At 42.8% G+C, this 17,043-nt stretch overlaps 2 protein-coding genes across 6 annotated transcripts in view; both read left to right on the forward strand.

The window, feature by feature from the left end:
- The window catches only part of LOC124518717 (zinc finger protein 33B-like), a 54,011-nt gene extending 42,438 nt beyond the window's left edge, over nt 1-11,573 (forward strand). For all 4 annotated transcript variants that reach the window (XM_047088761.1, XM_047088760.1, XM_047088758.1 and 1 more), the window contains one exon: nt 3,330-11,573. In XM_047088761.1, coding sequence (XP_046944717.1) covers nt 3,330-5,656 — 2,327 coding nt within the window. In that variant the 3' untranslated portion in view covers nt 5,657-11,573. The remainder of the gene's footprint in view (nt 1-3,329) is intronic.
- The window catches only part of LOC124518720 (zinc finger protein 33B-like), an 86,042-nt gene that overhangs the window by 18,928 nt on the left and 50,071 nt on the right, over nt 1-17,043 (forward strand). The gene's annotated exons all lie outside the window — the stretch shown is intronic.

A 17,043-nucleotide genomic window follows, 5' to 3' on the forward strand; every position in this document is an offset into this window, starting at 1 on the left:
CTTCATTATTTCCCTCTCTGTGCTTTAACTTCTTTCTTTTACATTATTGTTGCCTTTTTCTAGTTTTTTTTTGAGTCACGGATTTGCTTCTTTTTCATTCTTTTTCACTGATGCAAGACATTTAACGCTATGAAATCTCTGATCAGTACGTGTATCCCACATAGACTCATAAGTAATATTTTCAGTAGTTTTTTTGGTTTAGAAATTCAGCTTGGTGTTTCCTTTTTCAACAAAGAGCAGTTTACTAGACAGTTGTTTGGTTTTGAGGTCCTGATGGAAGAAGTTTGTTCTTCCCGAGTAAGTTCTAGATTTAGTGCATTGTTTCCTGAGCATGTTACCTTTATCAGGTTTTTTTTAATGTTTTTTTGTACCCTAGAGTCGTAAGTGTATTTTGTATTAACGTTTTAATATTCGAAAATTGTATATGGGTCATAATACATGTCTTCCTGATTGTTGTCGTTGCGTGTCTACATTCCGACATCATACTCTCTGATCTTTCTTAATACTCTTTTTATCAGTGTGTTTGTTTCATGAATGTTGTTTGGTGTTTTGATACTCCTTACTGTTACATGTACATTCAAAGATGTGGATGTTAGCCTTGTGCTTTGTTTTTGTCCTTCCTGATAACTAGATTTTATCTGTTTCCTTATTGTTTCCCTTTGCCTGGAACAATATTGACCATTCCTTTGTTTTTAGCTTTTTGAGTCATTTTCTGTCAGTGTGTTTCCCCTTTGCAGCAGTGATTTGGGATTTGTTTGTGACTCCGTTTGAAGTCATTTTATTAAGTGGTGATTTAAGCCCATTCACATTTACTACCAGGATTCCTGTCTGGTCTCATATCTGTCATTTTGTTACATTTCATGAGTATCATATTCACTAAATCATTCTGTTTCGTCACGCCTTTTCTTCATTTTGAAGGAGTCCATTAGAAACTTTAGATGTTTTTGTTCTGGTGGTTACTTTTACAGTAATGTCTTTTATACTGGCATTAGTTGCTCATTTCCTTATTTAACCTTCCATTTGGTTTTCAGCTTTTAGTGACCTTTAGAGTGTTTAGTGACCTTCTTTAGACTATTCCATGGCTCTCACTTAGCTTACTGTTATTTCTTCTCCTTTTTCCTGTATCCAGTAGTCTTTTTATGTGCATTATTTCTGCTTCACTGGTATATATAGCATTTATACATTACTCTGGTATTCTTATTCTCAACTTTCTTTTGGTCTTAGTCCTACACTGCTCAGCTTTTCTACCAGTGTTTCCTATCAAATACTGGTTGCTTGAAGTTTGTCCTCTTCTAGAAGGTTCCGTGATTACATTATTACCTGATTTCTTGAATATCTAATATGATTGACCTCGTCCCAGAGCCTGGATACTTTTAAAGGATCACGTGGCTGGATATACAACCCTTGACTTCTACTTGGTTATTTGTTGAAAAGGTTGCTGCACTGACCTCACTTTGTTTATTGGTGACAGTCTCTTGCCCAATCTACATGTTTGTTTGCTTGCTTATTGAGACTTGATCTTTCTGTCCAGAGGAGACTTCTTCACTTTTAAGGTTTACAGTTTCATTAAAGCATGTCTTAGGAAGGACTGTTTCAGGTCAGCTTTCCTGATGGAAAAGGAAAGTTCATGGTGGTCCTTAAAATATGCGGGTAAGATCTCTTTTTATTTCTGGGCAGTTTTCTTAGATAATGGTTTTTAATACTGTATTTATTCCATTGTTTTCTTTTTTTCTCTTTAGAGACTACAGTCACACATATAATTTTTATTTAAAACATGTACTTTATTATTTTGTAGATCACCTGCTTTATCCAGAACTTTCTCTGTGATCCAGTTTTCTTTCTTTGGTTTTATTGTCATTCTCTTTTTTCGCTCTATTGTCATGTCTTTTTTCCATGCTGTTTATTAAATTTCATTTAAGTCTCCTTTCTCTTCATGCTTCCTACGAGTTGGCCTGAACCGCTCTAACAAAACACCACAGAGTGGGTGGCCTATGTAGCAGAAATTTATTTTTTACTCATCTGGAGGTTGTAAGGCAGGATGAAGGTGCCTTCAGGGTGCCTTCTGGTGAGCCCTCTCTCTCCAGCTTGCAGAGAGCACCTTCTGGCTCTCTCCTCACATGGCTTTTCTTCTGTGCACACAGGGAGAGCAGACAAGTGCTGGTGTCTCTTCGGCTTCTGATCAGGAGGTCATTCCTATCCGATAAGTGCTACACCCTGATGATGTAATTCAAACCTTAATTAACCTCCTTAAAGGCTGTGTCTCCGGATGCAGTGACACTGGGGATTAGGGCTTCAGCATACGAGTTTGGGAGGGGGACAGTTGAGCTCATAACCAGGTTCTTACAATTTGAGTCATATTCTAAGATCACTCTGGCCTTTTTACCATTGAATTCTTCACCCGATCAGCCCTTGCCTCCGTAGTTCCCATTAATACTCCAAGTCCCTTGTGTCGGAGTTCTCGGTGGTCTGAGCTGTCATCTGTCAGAACGAAGATGTCTGCTCCATATTTTCCCTCTCACAGTGGGACTTCTCCTTTGAGGGAGTGATTTTATTTGCATTTAATTACCTATACGTTCTAGGGGCGCCTGGGTGGTTCAGTCCGTTGAGCGTCTGACTTCAGCTCAGGTCAGGATCTTAACGGTTCGTGAGTTGGAGCCCCATGTCGTGCTCTGTGCTACAAGCTTGGAGCCTGGAGCCTGCTTCAGATTCTGTGTATCCCTCTCTGTCCCTTCCTCGCTCACACTCTGTTTCCCTGTCTCTCTCTCAAAAATAAGTATTTAAAACAAAGGACTTTAATTATCTCTAAGTTCTCTGTCTCTTCCTCTATGTGTAGTTGCCACAGGCTCAAGCTCTTTCTATAGATGTGAGCTCTTTTATCAGTTTCTTCTGTATTAAATGTTTATTTTCTCAGTGGTGGTTTGAAGTCAGTAGTATTTTGTATTTCCCAGTTATGCTGAAGTCACGGGTTGTTGATTGGTTATTTTATTTGCTCTCCTTATGTTGATCCTTAGAGGCATTTGGAGGATAGATGGAGACGTTCAGAATTTAGTAGCTGCCATTACTCCTCAGACGTCGGAATGCAGATGTATGCTTGCAGTAGTTTCCTCTCCTTTCTTCCACCATGCCAGGCCTTTTGTTTCTTGTTTCCATTTTTGTATTTTCATGTCCAACAGAAGAAATCGAAAAAATAAGTACTTATAGTTATTTTCTTCCTTGGAGACTAGACAAGAAATCAAAATCCGCTAAAACATAGGGCATTTGTATATATGTTGCATTCTAGAAGAAATGAGTTAGTATTTATGTGTACGGTTAATTTTTCCTATCTTTAGAAGTCTGGGAAACTGATCACAAGAAAGGAAGGAGGCAAGAAAACCAGCGTAAACCTATGTGGGAAGTTGCATTCATCAGTAAGAAAACGCAGACCAAGGAACGAGGTAATGTAATAGGAAAACCATTTAACCTGGACACAAATTCGTTTCCTTCCAGAGAAAGCCTCTGTCAGTGTGACTCATATGGAGTGAGTTTCAGCTGTATTTCTGAATTGTGTATCAATAAGAAAAGACGTTTGGGAAAAAAGACTGGTGAATTTAGTGCCTATGGAAAATTGCTACTCAGTATTAAACACGGGAAAACTCCTACTAGCGAGAAAAGTGAATTTTTTAAACATGGAGAAACTTTCAGTCAGGTTGAGGACTCTGTTGATAGTGAGAAGATTCAAAGTGCAGAGCAAAATTTTGAATATTACATGTATCAAGAAACCTTCCCCGAAAAGGCAACATTGAGTACGTACAAGAGAGAGATCACTGAAGAGAATCACTCTGAATGTATTGAATATGGGAGAACCTTCTTTCCTAACCCCTCTTTCCTGTTACATCACATGAATGCCTCCGAAGAGAATCACTGTGGACTGCGTGGTTGTGGGAAATCGTTATGTGTGAAGTCTACCCTTTTGAAACCTCATGGGGCACGTATGAAACCCTCGGAGTGTAGTGAGAGTGGGGATCATTTCCGGGGGGATTTATGCCTTCCACAACTTGAAACAAATCATAAAGGAGAGAAACACTTTGAATGCAACGAATGTGGGAAAGCGTTTTGGCATAAGTCCCACCTCACTCGACATCAGAGGATACACACGGGAGAGAAACGCTTTCAGTGTGATGAATGTGGAAAAACTTTCTGGGAGAAGTCAGACCTCACGAAACATCAGAGATCACACACGGGGGAGAAGCCCTATGTGTGCAACGAATGTGGTAAAGCCTTCAGCCACAAGTCAGCCCTCACGATACACCAGAGAATACATACAGGGGAGAAACCCTATCAGTGTAGCGCATGTGGGAAAACTTTTTACCAGAAGACAGACCTCACCAAACACCAAAGAACACACATAGGGCTGAAACCCTATGAATGCTATGAATGTGGGAAATCCTTTTGGATCAATTCACACCTTATGCTACATCAGAGAACTCATACAGGGGAGAAACCATTTGAATGTCCTGACTGTGGGAAATCTTTCTGTCGGAAGGCATATCTTACACAACATCAGAAAACCCACGTAAAGGATAAGCCCTACAAATGTAATGCATGCGGGAAAAGTTTCTACCACAAGTCAGTACTCACCAGGCATCAGAAAATTCATACAGAGTTAAAACCTTATGAATGTTGCGAATGTGGGAAAACGTGTTTGAAGTCTGACCACATGGTGCATCAGAGAAACACAGGGGAGAAACCCTTTGTGTGTCCTGAATGTGGGAAATCCTTCAGCCGTAAATCTACCCTCTCTCAGCATCACAGGACACATACAGGGGAGAAACCGTTCGAGTGTCATGAATGTGGAAAAATCTTCTATAATAAATCGTCCCTAAGTAAACATAGTAGGATACACACAGGGGAGAAACCCTACGGATGTAATGAATGTGGGAAAACTTTCTGCCAGAAGTCTCAGCTCACTTACCACCGGAGAATCCACATAGGTGACAAACCTTACGAGTGTAACCAATGTGGAAAGGCTTTCTGTTATAAGTCAGCTCTAATTGTGCACCAGAGAACTCATACAAAAGAAAAGCCCTATAAATGTAATGAATGTGGGAAGTCTTTCTGTGTCAAGTCAGGACTTACTTTACATCAGAGAAAACACACAGGGGAGAAACCCTACGAATGTAATGAATGTGGAAAATCTTTTGTCCAGAAGTCTAGGCTCACTCAGCACCAGAGAATGCACATAGGAGAGCAACCCTATGAATGTAATGAATGTCGAAGGGCTTTCTGTGATAAATCAGCTCTAAGTGTGCACCAGAGAACTCATACAGAAGAAAAACCCTATAAATGTAATGAATGTGGGAAATCTTTCTATTTGAAGTCAGGACTTCTTATACATCAGAGAAAACACACAGGGGAAAAACCCTACAAATGTAACCAATGTGGGAAATCCTTCATTCATAGATCTTCTCTCACAGTGCATTATAGGGTTCACACAGGGGAGAAATCTTGTCAGTGTAATGAATGTGGGAAAATTTTTTACCGTAAATCAAACCTTGTTAACCATCAGAGGTCACACACAGGTGAGAAGCCCTATGAATGTAACACATGTGGAAAACCCTTCTCTCAGAAGTCAAACCTCATTGTACATCAGAGAACACACACGCAAGAGAAACCTTAGGATTGCAGTGGGTCTTAGGAATGTTGAGGTGTGGTTCAGCAGTCGCTCCGCTTCAGAGAACTCACGTTGTAGAGGAAGCAATGTTGATGTCCTGAATGTTGAATAACTTTCGTCCACAAACTGGCCTTATTTTACCCCAAAGTAGACTGCAACACATAAAGGACAGTCTTGTTAAGGAACATTCCTTTGAATGTCCCTAGCAAATGCGGGCATAGAACCTTGAAGATGTTTTGATTTTATAAGATTTGTTTTTAGCTAAAATACAAAGTAGGTTATGTTAATTTCTATTAAGGAGAAATCTTTCAATTTGAGACAAAGAGCTTGAAGATTGTCTTTAGAGGTAATATAATATTGGAAGTTGTGTTTTGGTTTTGATGCCTTATTACTTTAGGCAACATAAGAAGTTGTAATTTTTAGAGGAATATTGTGCAGTGTACAACAAAAAAATGTAAAATGAAACAACTGAAAACAAGTAATTAGTAGTATGTATTAGTAGTAATACGTAACATGCTCACGTGCCCTTCCCTGAGCTTTAGCTAAAGATATCTTACATGACCGTGGTATATTCTAGAGCAGAAATATGGACGATACCCTAATACTCACTTACATTCACATGTCAGTAGTTTTTATATGCACTATGTGTATGTGAAGTTTTATGAAATGTTCTTGCTTATAGTTTAAGTATCAGTTAACACCGGTTACAAAATCAAAAGGGAATCTGTAATCTGTCCTAATTGCATTGGGATTACAAAGCAATCAGGATTTCACCACAGGAAGTTCTGACGTGTTAATAACCATATCATTTCGGCGACCTTAATCTTGGCAGTTCATGTGAATATGAAGCTTATAAAAAGGAGAGATAAATTTAATAATTACGGCAACCCTGTTAAATGATTCTGTGAAGTGTCCCTTAAGTTTACAGGACTCCTGTATCTTCAAATGCTACCTTCTGTAACCTGTGTGTTTCATATTCCTAGTGGAAGTTGATATAATTGGGAATTGAATATAGACACTCCTAGTTCAGCAGTTGTTTCAATATCAGGCACACCTCCCATGTATGTAGCAACCTGGAGGAATGTCTTGAAAGGAAGCCCAGAAAGCTAATAGGTAAGCATTTAAAATATATAAATCGAAATAACAAAATGGTAAGTGTGTTCTGTGCAGAGGGATATCTAGTCTGTAATCTCATTTTCCCCTTTCAAGCCGTGGGATTCCTTGAGTGTACATATGTGAATCCTCCAGCCCTCAGCCTCAGTTGTACAAACCCCTGGAAGTAACTGCCCTCTAAGGCAGAGTTCAAAATAGAAGCCACAGACAGACTATATGACACTTAGGGTCGTAAACTAGGCTGTAAATTCAAGGGCCCAGTGTGCCCAGAAACAGATCTGGGCCCTTGGAGATTTTTGATTATATGAGAGGGTAGGTTGAGACTGGAGCAAAGCCAGAGGAAGCTCAGAGTGAGGCTTTTATGGACCGACAGAGGGTAAAGATGATATAATACATTTCAAGCTCCGATTTAAAAATCAGGTTACACACACTAATTATCTTAAATTGCATAGGTAGTCTAAGCTTTCATCTTCGGAAACTAGAAAAAGAAGAGTTAACTAAATCCAAAGAGCAAAACAAATACTAAGAATTAGAAGAAATCAGTGAGATGTTTGAAAAGAGAACCAATAAACCAAAAGGTAGTTATTTGAAAAGGTCAATAAAACTGATAAACCTTCAGCTAGGTTAACTAAGAAAAAGAGTAGATACAACTCACCAATATCAGAAGTGAAAGAGAGACATAACAACTGATTACATGGACATTAGAGGATAGTAATCTTACAGACAATTCTGCCCACAAATTTCATAACCTAGATCTATTCCTTGAGAGACACAATCTGCGTAACTCACAGAAGTATAAATTGTATAGGCAAATATCTATTAAAGAAACTGAGTTCATCCTTATTCTTCCAAATCAGAAAGTTCAGGCCCAGATGTGTTCACTGGTGACTTCTAGCAAACACTTAAGGAAGGAAGAAATGATACCAGTTCTCTACAACCTCTTCCAAAAAGGAGGAGTAGAAGAAATCCTTCCTAACTCATTCTGTGATGCTTATTATAGTAGCAAAAGCAGGCAGAGACATTATAGGAGAGGAAGGTAACGGGTGCCTGGCTGGCTGAGTCAGTAGAACACGCGACTCTTAATCTCGGGGTCCTGAGTTCGAACCCTAGGTTGGGTGTGATTACTTTAAAAAAATTCTGAAAAGGGAAGCTAGATGCCTGTATGTTTTGGAACATAGATGCTGAGATCCTCAACAAATCATCACCAAGTTGAATCCCACAATATATAATTACGTGCCATGACCATGTGGGATTTATTCCAGGGGTGCTGTGCTGGTTCAACATTTGATAGTCAGGTAGTCACCTGTCACATCAAGAGGCAAAAGAAGAAATAATCATATGATCTTATCAGTAGGTGCAGAAGAGCCTTTCACAAAACGTTAACCCACATCCACAATAAGAAATCTCAGCAGGCTGGGAGTATGGGGAACATTAACTTGGTACAGAACATCTCCAACAGCCCTACAGCTAACGTTGTACTTTGATGGTGAGAAACTAGATGCTGTCCCAGTGAGAAGAGGAGAGCAAAGAGGTCCCTGTCCCTGCTCTTTCATCCTCCTTCTGGAAGTCCTCGCCGACAGAGCAAGACCAGAGAAGGAGAGAGACTTGGATTGGGAAGGAGGAGAGAAAACTGTGTACAGTCACACGTAACATGATTGCCCATGTAGGAAATGTCCAGGAGTCGACAATAAAACGCGCTGACGCGAGTTAACGAGGTTTTAGGATACGGTGGTTGGGTGGGTGGTAAAAAGAAATGAGCCGTTCGGTAACAGGAGACATGCAGGAGCCTTTACGTGCATATTGTTGAATGAGACAAGCCAATCCGAAAGGCTTTCCACCTTTCGTTACCAGTTATAGTGCGTTCTGGAAAGGCACGTGGGGAGACAGTAAAAGGATCGGTGGTCGCCAGAGGATTGAGGCAGGGGAGGGAAGGCTGAATAGGTGGATTAGGGAGGACTTTTAGGACGGTGGGAGTATGCTGTAGGATATTGTAACGGTAGATGGCGTGCGGATCCTTTGCCAGTGCCCAAAAATGTAACAAAGGGTAAGCCCTAATGTAAACTGTGGTCTTCAGGTAGTACTCCTGTATCAGCATTGACTCATCAGTCGTAACAAATGGACCACACTACTGCAAGATATGAATGATGGGGGGCTGCAGAGGGGTAGGAGTGAAGGGGTGTATAGGAACTCGACTTTCTGCTCCATGTGTCTGTAACTCTACGACTACTCTAAAATGTAAAGTGTGTGAAAGAAATGAACCATCCTGTCTGCCTATAGCAATATAGAGGAATCTCCGAGGGTGTTTCTTCTATAATTACAAAGTTAGAAACGCAGTATTCAGTACCACTTGTCCCATGGTGGGAGGCAGAATGCATTCTCAGAGATCATATGCTGACCATCACTAAAGCCTATTTTCAGCTGTAGCTTCGTGTTGTTATAAGCCGCCTTGTCTTTTCTGCAAGTATCGTAAATTTCTCACCTCTCTTCATGACACCTTGTGTCTGTACTAAGTTTCCGTTGGTCCTGTGTTCCTGCACTACAAATATAATGGCCACCGATGAACATCTGAGCTGTGTCTATAGTCTTCAGAATCTTTTTCATTACAGTAACTGTGGTCTGAAGTTAAGGCCTAGTGTCCTAGACTCTTGACATCTGAAACCAACATGGAGTGAACCCTCCGAGCAGGAGGCAGTTAACACAGTGGGCATCACTAAGAGGATGGTCCATCTAAGACCCGGGTCACCACGTAAGACCCAGTTCATCCAGTTGTCATTAAGTGATTGTTGTTGACTAACGAGGTCTGAGATAGGACAAAGGCCACCTGGGACCGAGCTACCGGTTGCTGGCAGACAGCCTCTTGCCGTGGACTGTGCTGCCTGTTTTGGGTGTCACTGTCTCCTCCCCTGGCAACAAGCTCTTGGCCCTAAGAATTGTTAATTGGCTGTACCCGAGGTGCCTGGGCTCCGGGTTCAGTCAGTTTGGCTGGTGTCGTGAGACGCTCCGCCTGTAGAGGCGGTGACGACACCGCACTTTAACTGGTGAGCATTTGAGCCCCAGCTACCCAGGGTCGAGGGTCTGGCTGGCACTCTCCGGTTACTGTGTACCGTGTGTTGGCCGTCCCCGGCTGTTCAGGGTAGCCACGCTTACCAGTTTTTGTCATTGTGCCCCAGCGGGGAGGGCATGCAGCTGGCCCTTGGTGAAAGTTTGGAAAGCTGGGCTGCCCTGGCCCCGGGAGCACGAAGCGTGCACGGCCCTCGGTGCGTGATGAGCTGTTGTTCACGTGCGGGCAGCGGCCGTCCCCATCTCTTGCTGCTCCTTCCCCTGCTGCCATTGCACACACGCCTCACGCCCGAGGGTGCCGAGGTGCACACCTGTGGTGTCCTGTGGCCCGGAGGCTGATGAGAAACAAAAGGGGACGTCTCCAAATTGCCAGAGGAAGGACCTCAACTGCGCTAATGCAGAACCCTCAGCCAGTGCACCTGGGGTTTGCGAGGCGCTGGGGTTTTTTTCAGTACACCAAAGGACTAACCTTGGAGTCCTGGGGCTTGATGGCCTTGACCCTTGCCGTGCCAGAATGACCTTATTGTTTGTGAACCGTGACCCCAGAGAGATTGGCTGGCATTCCCTGGAGGAAGGGACAGCTGTCCTTGAGGCGGACTGCCGGGCTGTGGTCCTTTCCCTGGTAACCACCCAGGCCCCCGCCACAGGTGTCAGGATGGAGACAAAAACTGAACGCTGTCACTTCACATGGCTAGAAACCCAAAATACTGTGAGGGAATTTGTAGAGAGAGAAATGAGAGAGAAGAAACCTGCACTGTTGCAAAAAGGCAGCCCTACAGAAGACATTCGGTCAACCGCCGGGTTATGGGCCACGCTTGCTCCTTGCAGCTGTGCTCTGCTGCCTCTGTTGAGAAAAATTCTCATCCTCCTACTCAGAGGGGAAAGCACTCACCCTGTGCCACAGCAGAGGGGATCATTGGAATGCAGGGTAAGCCCAGGATCCTTCATCCGCGTGAAGCAATGTGACCTTTGCCACAGAGTGGGCTCTTGAGCCCACAGATCCTCCCTGGAGGCTCTCTGGAGAAGGCAACTTGTACGCGCGATCAGAGTAAATAGAAAAGCCCCTGACGTATATTGAGTGACAACAAAAAGGAGAGAATTGGCAAGAACGAATGAGGGGTGGGAGGAACTTAGGCACAGGAAAAGGAAACAACGAAACGACAGAAGTGAAGGTGCACAGATTGCCCCAGCTGGGAGTCCAGACTATACGAAGATAACTTATGCAACAGAAGATCAAAGGGCACTAACTGGCTTTCGTACCTTCGCTAGATCGTTTGTGAAATGACTTAAATATCTGCTGAAACGCACCGTTGACAAATTGTCATGACCTTGACACAAGGCTTGAATTACAGCTGTATTTGGGCCTTCGGCTAAATTTGATCATGTCATTCCCTAAAATCTTAGAGGAGTTACTGACTACCAAATGGAGTGCGGGTGACTGTATATTTGTGTTTCCTCAGAACTTATATGTTGAACTCCAGTCCTCAGTGTGATGGTGTCTGGAGGTGGGGGGCCTTTGGGATGTGATGAGGTTATGGGGGTAGAGCTCTCATGAATGGGAGTAAAGCCCTCACAAGTGTTGAGCGAACGCCTTTGGCTTTTGCACAAGTGACGACAGAGCAAAAGGACAGCTATCTGTGAACCAGGAGGCAGGCCCTCCCCACATGCTGATACCGCTGGCCCCTTCATCTGTCTTGGACTTGAGGGCCTCCAGAACTGTGAGAAATAAATTTGTGTTGTTTGTAAGGCACCCGGGCTGTGTTATTTTTTTTTGCCAGTATGAACAACCTGAGACATTCGGATGAGTAGGTATGTTTTCTCTTAGTCCACAGAACTATTGCCTGAGTTCTCCGTGGTCACAGCACCCATTGACTTAATTATAGCACATTCCCATGGTAGGTTCCAGTCGAGTGAATATGAACTTTTGGCACGTAGAATTTGGGTTGTCAGAAGGGGACCCCCGTGTACTGTATGTCCCGGTTGAAAGCATGGTAACCACCTGTTCAGAGACGAAGTGATTGTCACTGCTTCTTCTCCATTTAGTACTCCAGTTTACTGCGTTCTTAAACCTGGAAATAGTGTTGGCATGTCACTGTGGGTCACCGCATCCTCAGTGCTGTGGCCAATTGTCCGGGACCCAACACCACTGTTCCTGAAATAACTGCCTTCGTGTAAGCAGCAACCAGTACATATGTTGTTACTATGGGTTTTGCCAGTACATTCTCCCCAGTGCTGTTTTCAGCAGCCTCAGCCACAGTTTGCCTTTGCCTCCAAAGGGGCCCGGTACACCTTCAGCAGGCTGCCAGTGGGATATCCCAACAACTCTTTGCCATTGCACATAGTCTTTGCAGGCAATACCGTAATTGCACCCATATTTGGTGAAAGAGATTCCAGCATTATTCCTGAAGGCCACAGAACTCACTGCCTTGTTCGCTATTAATACTTGTAATGGGAGCCCTAAGCCTCCATGTGAGTGGTACACCTGCAGGAGACCTTCGTGTCAGAAGAAGCCAAGCCACACAGGGAGGTTTTGCATAGGAGTTCTGTTATATCCAGTCTTTGTCCTCCCAGATAATATATTGTGCATGGTAGCAAGCAAGTCTTCAGATGCCTGTAGCCCACCTCTCAGTGAAACCAGCTTTTCCTCAGACATCAAGGAGCAGGGAAAAGTTTTGTCTAGTATACCCTTGCTGCATTCTCCGGTATAAGAAAATGGTGGGTGTTTTAGGCCACTATGGGATGGTTAATATTTCACAACAATAGTATCTGTGTCACCCAGATCACTTGAAATCAGATGATCATCTTTAATCTGTGTGTATCTTTTTTTGTCACCTGAATCATATTTTATATAGATTTCCAGAGGTGTGTGAATGACCGCGATACAGGGCTGTATAACCCAAAAGCCCTAATACTGCTTGTTCATGTAGGTCAGGCCCTATCTTCAGACAGCTGTTTGAAACATGATTGTTAGTGATGGTGGTAGTGGTGTAGCCTAGGAATCCTCAGCTTGCTTGGATCCGTAGGGTATATGACTCTTTCCTTGTAAGCTGAGCACATAGTTCATTAGGTGTTGATCATATACACAAGACATGCGAAGGACTGTTCGAAACTGGAAATATATGATGACTATAAATACATGAGCCAGAAGTACTAATCTTGATTATATTCTTGAAATCACAGGTTTTTAAACTGCGTGTTCAGAATGTAAATGTCAGAGTTCAGTCAGAGAAACAGAACCATTAGGAGACATGTAGATACAGATTTGTTACAGGGATTTGACCTTATGCATTGTGGGACCTTGTTAAATAGTCCCTGGAACGCTCTTGTTTTCGTGTCTGATGCTGGAGCTTGAAAGTAACGGGATGGGAGTGGGGAGCAGTTGAGAAGGGAAGATAGATGTGAGGTGGGAAAGCAAGAACAAACTAGAACTCACAAGTAACAGCTGGAACCTACAAGGGTGGACTGAAAGCCGTGTTTGTTTCTGTTTCCTCTGACCTTCTCAGTAAAGGACTTGTGCAGAAGCCAGGGTCCTTAAAGCAAAACCTACCTTCCTGGCCCTGGAGTCAGCCCCAGGGAGGAGCCCCTGGAGGCAGCCCAGGCACTGCCTCATACCCATAAGTAAGTCAGTACATCCCCGACATAGGGTGCAAACTTCAACATGGTGGAAGCTTCACTTCTTGTGAAAGAATCTGTTGTAGTGAACCTTAGGTAGAAATGTTCAAGAAATGGAACTTTGGAAAGTGTAGTTTTCCCCAGCCATTGGCACATTACCATGCAACCTCAGTTCACCCTTGTCAAATTGAGCCCATAAAAACCCCTAAACTTAATCTCCAAATAAAACCAAAACAAAGTCATGCTTCCACTTAACGTGATCAACTATCTTGCAGACAACCAAAAACATGCTTATGCTTTTCTCAGGAGAAGGTACGAAGTCTTTCTTGTTTTTGTTGCTTTCTTTCTTTGGATGATGTGTATTTTTCTGATTCATAGTCATCCACTGATACCCTGTAACTTAAATACTGGCATCTTTAAGTTGTAACTTGATTACTATTAACACGTACGATGTTAAATGATACAGGGGCGAGAAAGGGAAATAAAAGAAAAAATATTGGGTTAATATTTACATAATTGGTCATTTAAAAATAAAGGAGGGGGCGCCTGGGTGGCTCAGTCAAGTCAGCATCCGACTCCATATCGCCTCAGGTTTTGATCTCGCACTCATGGGAGTTGTGCATCAGGCTCACACTGAGCCTGGAGCCTGCTTGGGATTTTCTCTCTCTCCCTTTCTCTCTGCCCCTCCCCAACAAATGCACTCTGTTCCTTAAAATAAATAAACATTAAAAAGTAGTAAAAATACTGGGTGACAGGCATTAAGGAGGGCACTTTGCAAGATGAACACTGGGTGTCACATATGAGGTAAATCACTGATGCCAAGTCAACTGTATGTTAACTAACTTGAATTTAAATTAAGTAACAAAAATAAAAAGTATTCATAACCATACAGTCCTTGTTTCTGCTATTGATCACATGGTTATAGCTGGTATTTATAATGACCCTCTAGTACATACCTACTGTGTTGTCCCTTTGTCTTCTGCAAGCACCCTAGCTTGTCTTGGTTCTTTGGGTTGACCCAAACCTTCACTTCTCTTAATAATAGGACACAAAAGTAATATGGGGCAGCCTAGAGGATCTCTTGCAATCCAGGCATATTCCCCATTACTTCCACTGGGTAGAAGCTAACCAATTTCCCGCTAATAGTAACCAGTCACTCAGCCATTCCAGTAACCCAGCTCCCTGTTGATTCAGTGGCTTATGAGCACCAAAGTGGCTAGCTAGCAGTCTCAGATTCTAGGTCAGTGGAAGTGTTTCATGGTATATTCTTCATCTTGGAATAGGACTTCTAGACCAACAGAACCTAAAGCTGAGGGAATTGGAAGCAAGGAGTTTGCTAGTAGATCTCTAGGAAAATGATAGGGCTGTTCTCCCATTTCCACCTCTTTGATGCCAGCTCCATAAATTGTGGCTACGGGAGAAACAGGCCCAAATGTTGGGCACTTATTTAAAGCATATATCACATCTTGGAAGACATTACACAAGCCCAAAAAGGTGTTGACACCTAGCTTGTGCTGCAACTGAGTCTTCAAAAGGCCACTCCATGTTGTATCACCCTGGATGCTTCAAAATGATGGGGAACAGAGTAAGAACACTGATTCCATGGGCATGTGAAATGAGTTTCCTGGTATAAAACAGAGGTGTATGAGATACCATGGTGATGGGTTCAGCGTTCTATAAATCCACTGATGTTAGTTTTGACAGATGCATTGCAGACGGGGAAGGCAAATCCATGTACAAAGTAAATATCTTCACCAGTATATACAAAGTATGGTCCCTTTGGTGATGGAAGTGATGTGATATAATCACTCTGGTATCAAGTAGCCCCTGATCCACGCAGGGAATGGTGCCAAGTTAGTTGTTAATTGGTGGTCTCTTCTGTTAGCAGTTTGGAAACTTAATAGTAACTTTTGTCAGATTGGCCTTGGTGAGTAGAAGTCCATGTTGCTGACCCCATGCATGATCTCTTCACTGCTACCAGGAATCTATCTTTGATTCATGAACCCACTTGGCAGTGACAGAAATGGCTGGGGAAAGGGGCTGACTAACAGAAGGAGAGTCTTGTCCACAGAATATGTGCTTCCCTGCACCTAATTATTAAATCCTACTCTGACAAGATTACAGTTTGGTGAACATTCACATTGTTAAACAAATGTCTTTACACACTGTGCCAGATTGGAAAAGTCTGTGCACACACTTCTTCTCCAGAACAACTTGTCACAGATTTTCCAATGTACTCCTTCCAAATCCTTGATCATCCAGTCAAACCATTAGCCCATGTGTACGAATCAGTATAGACCTATAACTATGGCCATCTCTCCTTCCCTACAAAATAAATAACCAGGTGCCCTGCTCAAATTTTTGCCCACTTGGATGATATCCTTTCACCACTGACTTTCAGGACCATCTCAGAATGAGGTTGTAGTTATGCATACCATGCAGAATTATCTAGCTCAAGCCTGAATTCTTTCTTTCTCAGTCATCTGGTCATAGGGAACTCCTTATGAGACTATAGCTGTGAATTGAGGGAAGTATATAGCAGCAGTAGGGGTCACGGGCATACTTGTGTTTTCAGGACCTGCTGGAGATGAATCGTGCATATCCCATTTCATTTCACAATGAAGTGCTACTGTGAACGCCCAAGTGTATGGCTTGATGGATGAGACAACACCCTAGTTCTTGATGGGCGGTTCAGGTTGCATGGTAACTTGGTAGCCCATGGTTAGGTGTTCAGTCTCCACTATGACCCATTAGCAGACATGTCAAAAGGGGAATAGATGTTGACAGCGAATAGCATGGCTTTGCTTAAAGAATCCTAAGGGTATATGCTGTGATTCTTGGATAGGTGCCTGCCAAAGGTTCTTAACGGGATCCTCATCCACTGAGACTTCAAGCAACATTAGGCCTTCTGGATAACACAATCCAAATGGCATGGCAGTTTGCTTGGCAGCTTGGATCTATTGCAGAACAGTCACTTCTTCTGGACTCTCTTCAAAATTGGTACCTTTTCTGTTCACTTAGTAGATGGCTTGGAGTAGCAGGCCCAGACGTGGCACATGCTGTAATCCAAGGTGGCCCAATAGCGCTTGTACATCTTCCCTTGTGGTAGAAGGAGTAACTCCTTCTTTACCCTAGAAAGATTATCTTGGCATGCCCTCCAACACTGGACCCTTAGAAATCTTACCATGGTGGCAGCCCCCTGCATTTTTGTGGGATTATAGTTCACCCTCAGGCTCACAGTGACTTGCCAATAGGTCTTGAATATTTTCTCTTTCCTGTACATTAGGTTCAACCAGCATTGTATCATCAAAGTGATGAATCAACAAGACAGGTGGAAGAAAAAGACAATCTAGCAGCCTGTAGCCTGGACTATGATATTGGGCTGAAGAGTTGACAGACCCCTGAGGTTGGACAGTGAAGGTGTATTCCTGGCCTTGCCAACAGAAAGCAAACTGCTATGATGGTATTTACTAATAAGTATAGTAGAGGGGGATAAAAAACATTTGCTGCTAAATAGCTTCACACCAGGTGACAAGAGAAGTGTTGCTTTGTTCCGGCAACAAAACTCCATCTAAAAGCTCAGCTACAAACAGAGTTACTACCTGATT

This window comes from Lynx rufus, unplaced genomic scaffold (genome assembly GCF_022079265.1).
Source record: "Lynx rufus isolate CCGP_SWC_20201006 ecotype Redwood Valley unplaced genomic scaffold, mLynRuf1.p SCAF_25, whole genome shotgun sequence".
Classification (NCBI taxonomy): Eukaryota; Metazoa; Chordata; class Mammalia; order Carnivora; family Felidae; genus Lynx; species Lynx rufus.